The sequence below is a fragment of the Medicago sativa genome, chromosome 2 (assembly GCF_051527215.1).
Source record: "Medicago sativa cultivar Bolivia chromosome 2, Bolivia_mono, whole genome shotgun sequence".
NCBI classification, from domain to species: domain Eukaryota; kingdom Viridiplantae; phylum Streptophyta; class Magnoliopsida; order Fabales; family Fabaceae; genus Medicago; species Medicago sativa.
This window is the reverse complement of record NC_140750.1, coordinates 57667686-57677833: the sequence shown is the minus strand read 5'-3', so window position 1 is coordinate 57677833 and position 10148 is coordinate 57667686. Positions and strand designations below refer to the sequence as shown.

General features: G+C 36.5%; 1 protein-coding gene across 1 annotated transcript; it reads left to right on the top strand.

Moving 5' to 3' along the window:
• Positions 1 to 1925: 1925 nt before the first annotated feature.
• Positions 1926 to 5502, top strand: LOC146949247 (uncharacterized). The gene is made up of 7 exons (XM_085745334.1): positions 1926 to 3128; positions 3231 to 3296; positions 3688 to 3832; positions 3928 to 4146; positions 4347 to 4536; positions 4631 to 4826; positions 5031 to 5502. The coding sequence occupies exons 1-7, from the start codon at positions 1972 to 1974 to the stop codon at positions 5143 to 5145; spliced, it is 2088 nt and encodes a 695-aa protein (XP_085601460.1). The 5' UTR covers positions 1926 to 1971; the 3' UTR covers positions 5146 to 5502.
• The last annotated feature ends 4646 nt before the right edge of the window (positions 5503 to 10148 follow it).

Sequence of the window (10148 nt, the reverse complement as noted above, 5' to 3'; positions counted from 1 at the left end):
AATTTGTTGTCTAAGGAGGGTAGAAGAAAGTGGAGGGCAGAAGGAGGGTGTGAGGTGGTGAGGGAGTTAGGAAAGGGTTACGAGGGAGGTGTAGAGGAGTAAGAAGGGTGGGTATGTCGGCGTGTGTTGGGGTGGAAGGTTGTTATCGATGAAGATTATTGGTTATAATGTGAGGGGTTTAGGGGGTGGTGAGAAGAGGGCGGAGATTCAGAGGCTGGTTAATGAGAAACTTCCGTTGGTGTTGTGTATTCAGGAAACAAAGTTGACTGTGATGAAAACTAGAGGTCATTCGGTAAGAAAAGTGAAAACAAGAAGAAAAGTGAAAGCCAAGTATCAGAAGTTGGCTTCCGAAATGAAAACAAGAAGAAAAGTGATCTTGATGTATTCAAAAAGATCTTATAGTAGGTAAGCCTATTTGAGGTTAAGGACATCTTCCCAGAACTATCATTGTATGTCTTTGATGACTCGTTTCGTTGACAACAATTGGAAGTTAAACAGGAAGGCGTGGCGCATCCTTGAACACGCTTAATTATATCATGTAGATTTTTGCTTGATCCGCAGTAGTCATACATCCAATCAAAACATGTTTTCCACAAATATACACTTACATTCCAATGAAATAGAGTGAAATAGATGTAATTATTGCTATGTATCTCAGAAATCAAAGGAATACGAAGGGAAATACATTTCTAGTTTGCACGAAAAGCAAATGGCCTCTGAAATAAATTATGTTTGGGATTTGACAGAGAGAGTTTCCACGTAATCTCTTCTTCAAACGATAAGTAAAAGGTAATGATAACAAGTGTCCTAAGTGCCCTTAGAGTACTTGTTAAGAAGCTTAAAATGGAAATAAGTGACAAATTTATGATAAAAAAAAAAAGAAGTAAACTTTTAAAAATTAAAGGTGTTAAATGCACCATTTATAAGATAAAGTTTCTTTTTTGAATTTCTTATCAAGTGCCTTTAGGGCACTTGTTAACATTTCACTAAGTAAACACATTTCAAATTCTACTCAAATCCATTTCAACAAAAATAACCAATATAAACCAAAAACGAAACAGAGAGAGTTTCCACCACCATTGTGATGGTTTGCAACCACCATGATCGTTGTCGCTCCTCACACATGTCACCTCGATTATCGTCTTATTCAACATTGAAAATATGCTCTATTCTCTCGTTGTACTTGTTCCTGCTCCTAATCACCAACATTTTTTTTTAATTGGATTCAAATCTCTTTAATCCTTAAGTTTTTAGAACACAAGTTGTACAATTTTTTTTTTTGAAAGACAAGTTGTACAACTTGATAGTTCTAAAACTCTTTTTTTGTTTGTAATAAACTATCAAATGGACTATCTTAAGAGGGTTAAGTGGATGTATATATTTTTCATCATCGAGTTGTCAGATTTTGTTGGCGTAACCTAAGTCTAAAAAAGAAAAAGAGAACACGTCTCACTATGAAGATAGGTTAGTCAGAGTTCGAATCTCGAATTCCTTACTTGTTCACTTTAAGAGGTTAGTTTCTATTCACTAAATTACTCAACAAAAAAAATATTGTGATTTTTTCTTCTTTTATCATTTTAGAAAGAGAAACATCAACAAAGAAGAAAGAGTTGATACTTGAAACAACACAAAGCACAACATTCATGAATGAAGATTGATACCTATTCAGATTTTACCAGGATCATTAAAAGCATGCTTTGTCAACAAATGGATAATAGCATCAAGCTTCATTTTGGTTGTGAAAACATTATCAAATTTTATTTTTCAAAATATATATTTTTAAATTACTAAGAAAGATACGTAAGATTCAAGTAATAAAAAAAATTAACCTTTGCATATTTTTGAGCCGAAAAGCCCATCAATAAACCTCTTTGAATAAGATTTACACATTCAGCAAAAACACATTCTTCTTCTTTTCTTGTATCGTCTTCTTCCTCTTTCTCTATCGTTAGGGTTTTCCAAACCCTTGCCATGTCTTCTTCCAAAGTTGCAGACCCAACCCTAGGTTACCTCACTCGAAAAGACACTGAAGTAAAACTTCCACGTCCAACTAGGGTTAAGAACAAAAACCCCGCTCTTATTCAAATCACAGCGGAGCAAATTCTTCGTGAAGCTAGGGAGCGTCAAGAAGCTGAGATCCGTCCTCCAAAGCAGAAAATCACCGATTCAACCGAACTCGGCGAGTATCGTCTCCGGAAAAGAAAGGAATTCGAGGATTTAATTCGGCGAGTGAGGTGGAATGTTAGTGTTTGGATTAAGTATGCACAGTGGGAAGAGTCGCAGAAGGATTTTACACGTGCACGTTCGGTTTGGGAACGAGCATTGGAAGTTGATTATAAGAATCATACTTTGTGGTTGAAGTATGCTCAAGTTGAGATGAAGAATAAGTTTATTAATCATGCGCGGAATGTTTGGGATCGCGCTGTTACTCTTTTGCCGCGGGTTGATCAGTTGTGGTATAAGTATATTCATATGGAGGAGATGCTTGGCAATGTTGCGGGGGCGAGGCAGGTTTTCGAGAGATGGATCAAGTGGATGCCGGATCAGCAAGGATGGTTATCTTATATAAAATTTGAGCTTAGATATAATGAGATTGAACGAGCGAGAGGGATTTTCGAGAGATTTGTTTTGTGTCATCCTAGGGTTGGTGCTTGGATTCGTTATGCCAAGTTTGAGATGAAGAATGGCGAGGTTCCTAAGGCGAGGAATGTTTATGAAAGAGCGGTGGAGAAGCTAGTGGATGATGACGAAGCAGAGCTTCTTTTTGTGGCGTTTGCGGAGTTTGAGGAAAGATGTAAGGAGGCAGAGCGTGCGAGGTGTATTTATAAATTTGCACTTGATCATATTCCGAAGGGGAGGGCTGAGGATTTGTATCGGAAGTTTGTGGCATTTGAGAAACAGTATGGTGATAGGGAAGGGATTGAGGATGCTATTGTTGGGAAGAGAAGGTTTCAGTATGAAGATGAAGTTAGGAAAAATCCATTGAATTATGATTTATGGTTTGATTATGTAAGATTGGAAGAGAGTGTCGGGAATAAGGAAAGAACTAGGGAGGTTTATGAGAGAGCTATAGCTAATGTTCCTCCAGCTGAGGAGAAGCGATACTGGCAGCGCTATATTTATTTGTGGTACGTTTGATTTGAATTCTGTTTTGTTATCGGTTTGTTTATTTATTATTTAGTGATTTTGCATTTTCTAGTGGTATTTATTATTTTCTGTGTGTATCGTAGGATTAATTATGCACTTTATGAAGAACTTGATGCTGGAGATATGGAGCGAACAAGAGATGTGTACAAGTAAGCAGCCTTTTGTGAACTTCCAAGTATTTTGTTTAAGTCTCTGTTTTGTTGGATTTGTAGTACTTTCTGTCCATGCTTTACTCTATATACATAGTAGCTGTTTTTTTTTTTTTATTGTTCTTTGGATTAACCCTCTAGTAGTAGTCAGTGGTAAGTAAGGCTCTCAACTTAGTGGTGACTCCAAAATTCGAAACCTTGACGTTATATTTGGATTATGTTAAATCTCTAGTAAAAGTATTAAGATGAGACCCTGTTATTCATTCTGATTCTTATTTTTATTTCAAATATTAAGTAAAAATAGATGCTTAATGTGGCAAGATACAAAATTATTAAATTTATCGTTGCGGTATTATACTATTGAGTATTGACACTACTTTCATTTCCTTAGGGAGTGTCTCAACCAGATACCTCACCAGAAGTTCTCATTTGCAAAGATATGGCTTCTAGCAGCCCAGTTTGAAATACGTCAGCTGAATCTCACCGGTGCTCGTCAAATATTAGGAAATGCTATTGGAAAGGCTCAAAAAGATAAGGTAACATACTAATATCTATCTAGATGAAATATTATATTGCTTACTTTCATTGCTGCATGGTTAACTTCACAGACACCTTTTATCTTTGTCAACAGATATTTAAGAAGTATATAGAGATAGAACTGCAGCTTGGTAATATAGATCGATGCAGAAAACTATATGAAAAGTATTTGGAGTGGTCACCTGAAAATTGCTATGCATGGAGCAAGTATGCAGAACTAGAGAGATCTTTAGCTGAGACCGAACGAGCTAGAGCAATATTTGAGCTTGCAATTGCCCAACCAGCACTGGACATGCCTGAGTTGTTATGGAAGGTACACATAAAATTTATTATTTTATTGTACAAAAGCCAAATCATAGCATTTATGTCCTATGGAAGCTTCTAATATAATTGTGCCGTGCCCTATGTGATTTCTCTTTCTCCTTTGTTGTCATCTTCTGATGCATACCACATCTATGAACCATCTATGCATGCTGGTCATAACCTAACTGTAAAATTGTGAGTATATAACAGGCATACATTGATTTTGAAACTGTTGAGTGTGAATTTGAGAGAGCAAGAGTGCTTTATGAAAGGCTTCTTGATCGAACAAAGCACTTGAAGGTATGGATGAGCTATGCAGAGTTTGAAGCAACAGCTATAGATGAGAGTTTAGACTTATCCGAACAGGAACAAAAGGAGCAATGCCTTATTCGTGCGAGAAGTATGTGATCACAGCTTTAAGCGTATGCTATAAATCATGATTGTATGTTTTGTTTTGTGATTCTCATCATATTTTGTTTTGTGCCTGTTTATAGAGGTGTTTGAGAATGCTCTAAACCACTTCAGATCATCAGCTCCAGATTTAAAAGAAGAAAGGGCAATGCTATTGGAGAAATGGCTCAACTTGGAGGCTTCATCTGGGGAGCTAGGTGATGTCAGCTTAGTCCAGTCTAAGCTGCCCAAGAAGCTCAAGAAGAGAAGACAAGTTTCTACTGAAAATGGTTCTTCTAGGTATATGTTACTAACTCATTGTTTGTCTTTTGAGTGGTTTCCAAGGGTTAGTTTATATGGCCTTGTTTGCAATTTGGTCACTGCTATTTTCTGGTATCGTTAGCATTAGGCTTGTTTGTTGACTACGAACGATATTCTGTGTTAAATTTGTTAATAAAACAATTTCTTTTTTCCTACTTCATTCTTCTCAATTTGATTTTGCAGAATCGGAGAAATCATCGACTATCTATTCCCTGAGGAAACACAGACAACCAATCTCAAGTTCTTCGAAGCTGCTTACAAATGGAAGAAGCAAAAATTGTCTTCTGCTGATGAATAAGAGTATCTTGTAGCTTGGCATGATTCCATTCTTGTATAACCAGCAAATACTGTAGCTTAAGCTTAAGTCAATCAACTAAGTCAATTCTGGGCTATTGAAGTTTGTAACAGAGAAATGTAGTTTCTTATTCAAGAAAAAGTATGCAATTGATGAAAGTCATGGTTGTAGCTTAAGCTTAAGTAGTGTTTTTCGTCATTAAGGAAATGTGTATGGTCGGTACCAAAGTCAATTATTGAGTGTACATATATATCCATAACTACAACTTTACTGTGTTACACGTTTAGATTCTAAACACCTGATTTTTTTGCTGGTTGATTTTACTGAAGGTAATCGCAAGTTTGTATGCTTTCACTTCTATTCACGTGTCATGCTATCTATTATTGCACTAAAAACGGGCCACTAAGCTCAAAGCAAGAACATTTCAAAACTGAAGAATAAAAAAATGTCACCTATTTATAACTTCTATATATCACTTCCCCATTTACGTGCTGTGGTTATTGTGGGTTTGATTCAGGTGTAGGAGCCATGTATACCAAACATCACATGTTTGGATTTCTTGCAAGCACTAACTAATTGAATTGAAATTATTTTGCCTCTTTTGATATTCTTTCTTGCACTCTAGGTTGTGTGCTGACTTCATTCAGTTGATTGTTTTATTATATCAAGCTTATTAAGGGTTTTCTTTTGGATTCTTAACATTAACGTAGTTAATGCTTTAGTGTATATATATACACAGTACACTATTTTCCTTCTAGATATCTATATAACTTGATTATAGTACAATATTTCTTTTTGAGGGGTTTATAGTATACTATCGGTCTTCTAATTTTTTGATTTTTATCTGATTAATCTAATCTTTTTTTTTTTTTTTTAACTTGGTATCCGATCCAAGAATCGACTAATTTGAGGGGACCAAACCCACTTATGGGGTCCCATTTAAAGTCAGACCATAGTTTAGGCTTGCCCACCGAAATTGGTACCAGCGGAAATCGAATCTAAAACCTTGAAAAGATCAAACTCTAAGATCCCAAACCAAGTGGCCAACCCCATATTTAATCTAATCTGCTTACTATTGCCTTAGTGGATTTTTTTAGTAATGGTGCTTTAGTGGATATTTTCCTCATATTGCCCTAAAAGAAAACAATTACGATTATTTATTTATTTATTTATTTTTTACAATAGAGTTGTCTAACTTTCTCTATAATGATTTCAATATATTATGTATTGTCTTATTTCAGCACCAATCTAACATTTTTGAGGCAAATCACCAATTTAACATACTATTATCATCTTTGCAACACTTTTTGTTGGGGGTAAATGATGGCTAAAATTGTCTTTTTGTTTTATTAAATGATTTTTCCGATCTAAGATAGTGTGGACTTCAACTAGTGTTTTATTTTTTTTAACGCAAAAACAAACGATAAGGCCTTTCTATTTAGAGTAGTGATATATGTACAACCATTTATGACAACTTTCATGACTAATTTTCCCCTCAGGCATTTATTCAACTGATGTGATATTACCACCGTGTTACTTTTCACCTCAGGTTTTTGACCACTGATGTGGATACCCGGATGTCAAATGTATATTTTCTAGTAGTGATGATAGAATTTTTCCCCGAACTTTATTGAATAATTGATATACTTGTAAGTAGTGTAAAGATTTTTTACACTATAATCCATTATAATTGTAATCCTTGATTGCTTAAAATTGTTTGACTTTATAATATTCAAACTATTTAAAATTCACTCATAATATTTGTTGTAATTGACTTTTTTATCAAGTAATCTAGTGACTACAATTCACGTTTTAAGGTGAATAAGTAGATAATGCGAGTTTCGAACTCAGATCTTTACGTGTATTTTCGCAGTTCTAAATTATGTCTTTTTAGAAATTTCACATATATTAAGAAATATAATTCATTTTTGTATAGAAAAGAGTAACTATAATGCATTTATCAAAAGAATTGAAAAATGATAAAGTAATAAATAGTAAAGGGCATAATGGAAATATAAACATTAATTCCTCGTTGATATTGTAAAATGACATATAATTTGGAATAGTTTTTTTGTTAAAATGACATATAATGTGGAAGAAAAAGAGTATAACGCAGCTAATTTTATCGCAAGACCAGACATAACCATATCATTTAATATTAAGCCCCCTAAAATAAAGCATTTAATACTAAGCACACTAATCATACCAGGAAACATGAGAGCTAGTGAGCGACAGAGTGGCGGAAACCTTAGGGGTATCCTACGGCAACCGCGCCGGAGCTATTCTCCGGCAGTGAGACACATAGGGGGGAGAGGGGTCCCGCCAGGGTGGCAGATATTAGGGGGATATGGGAGATTGGACTGTGGTGAGGTCTAGGAAGAGGAAAGCGACAGAACCGGTGATTCAAGGAATGGACAGATCAAGAGGCGACTACAGACATGGAAAGGCGGCGACAGGTAAAGGGCAGGCTCGACAACAGGTTTTGCATTGGGATTCTGAGGATCATTATCGAGACATGCAAGCAAAAGAAGGTAGGGTTAATGGTAGGTCTTCCAATTTTGTGGGAGGACGTGTTGCTTCTTCAGAGTGGCATGGTACTAGTGCAGCGTTGGTATATGGCAATCAAGGTCAGAAAGTGTCATTCTATGGCATAAACTTTCCTGACAAAATGCCACTGTTTCGGTTACGGCAAGCTTTTGAGGTGTGTGGAATGTTATCTGATGTCTATGTTGCAAGGCACTGAAATGCTCGCGGGCAAGAATTTGGTTTTGTAAGGTATGTTAATGTGAAAAACTCAGACAAACTATTACAGACTTTGAATAATGTGTGGGTGGAGTAATGTCAGATATGGGCAATGGAAGCTAAGTTTCACAGATTCGCTCGTAACGACGTGGTTGTTTCTCCTTCACATGCTGGTGTGAGGAAGGAGCTTATGGTTGACAAGGTCGGAGGGAGTAAGGCGGTAGGTGGAGGGAGTAAACTATCAGTGGCATAGAAGAAGGTTGAGGGAGACTGTTCCGTGACGGTTGGGGAAGTTCCGGTGCCAGTGGGGAATGTTGTTCTTAAACGATTGGAAGGGAAGAAGAAAAAGGATGGGCCATCAAAAGTTGTTCAAACTGTAAACCAATATGTTCCTGTGTTTAATTCACGAGAGGAGGATTTGAAGTGGGCGACTGCAACGCTAGTTTCAGGAGAATCAGCGGTGGAGTTACAGCAAAAGGTAGAGGACACAGGTTTTTCTAATTTGGTTGTTATTCCAATGGGGGTGATAGAGTTTTTATACATTGTCTCGAAGGGGAAGATGTGTGGCAAGTTTTCAACAAGGCAAGAGAATTCTTTTTATCAATGCTTATTTTTGGCTCGGATAAAATTCCTTCGCAAGCTGTACAATTAAATTCGGGGCAGAGGAAGGGTAGGCGTTTTAAGCAATCAGTTGGGTTTATGAAAAAAAATTGCACTTATGCCAGATGTTGATCGGAAGCAAATCATTCACATTTTGAAGAAACACAAGCGTTACGTTAAAAGGAAAGGGCAGGCTAGCAATGATCATTTACAAACAATTGAGGTTACAACTTCGGGCTCTCCTTTAAATTCTGCAAATACTAAGACTTCTCCATTCTTCGGTTAATAAAGATTTGGAAAATTGGGTGATGGTTCATGATAAAAAGGTGTTGTCGGAGGATGTTCGGAATTTAGGAAAGTCAGTGGGTGATAAGTGCTCAAAAGTAATATATTTCATGTGTTAAAAGAGGCATTTTTAGTGACTTGTTATGCAAGTTATCTACGGAAAAGCAATCAATTGTTGTAATTATACCATTTATGCTTTATATGCCTAATTCTACCCAATTTATGCAGGAAATGACAAGCAAGGACCAAAACTCAAGTGTGTGAACCAAGCAAATCTCGCTTACGCGAGATTTCTCCAGGGAGCAGCTGAACATTTCGCTTACATCTCGCTTCCAGGGTCGCTTGTGGAATTTAGAATCTCGCTTACGCGAGATCATCTTGCTTACGCGAAATTTCTCCAGGGAGCAATTGTGAATCTCGCTTTCCATCTCGCTTCCATGTCGCTCAAGCATGATTCAAATGCGGTTTAAGGTTAAGCAACCTCGCTTACGCGAGGTCAATCTCGCTTACGCGAGATTTCTCCAGGGATCATCTACCAGAACTCGCTGCTGGCTCGCTTCCAACTCGCTTACGCGAGATGCATCTTCTTCAAGGATCAGGGCTACGTGGCAAGGCTTCATTGGCAAGTTTTAGATATATTGCTTCTCGCTTGAGCGAGATTTACCTCGCTTAAGCGAGATTACACGAAAATAGCCCATTTAAATAGAAGTTTTACCTCTCTTTTGGACTATTCACTATTCCATTGATAATTTTATACATTCTAAGAGAGAGGTCAGAGCTATTTCCAAGAGAGAAACACAAAGCAAGTGGTTTAGGAGTAGATTCAACTCAAGATCACTTTGGACACGAAGGATCTTGACATGGAATCTTCATCTTTCCTCCATCCCTTGTGTAGTATACATGTCTATGTGTAGCTATCATCTACTTTGTAGTATTGAGGTAACAAACAAGCTATTATGTAATCTTTTGATCTTTTAATGTATAAGTTTCTAGCTTAATGATTCAATATTGTTGTTATTCTTATGTTTAATGCTTTCAATGAGATTCAAGATGATTTGGACACAAACTCTTGAATCTAGAACTAGAATAACAATCTATCTTATGTTATAACACTCTTGACAAGTTTGTAAACCTTTGATAATTACTTTTAATCAAGAATTTAATGCTTTCGGATACTTAATCAGGCTGGACACGGTCAATTAAGTTATCCGATCGACTTTGTTATCATTTAAGGGATTTAGACACGAATGTTTAAACGCTAACTTAGAAATAACGATGTCGCTTTGGACACGAAGGATGTTGTAGAATTGATTGTGATAATATTGGTTATAAAGCTAGAGTATGTTAATCGATCGAGAGATTGCCGTCGTTATGCTTGC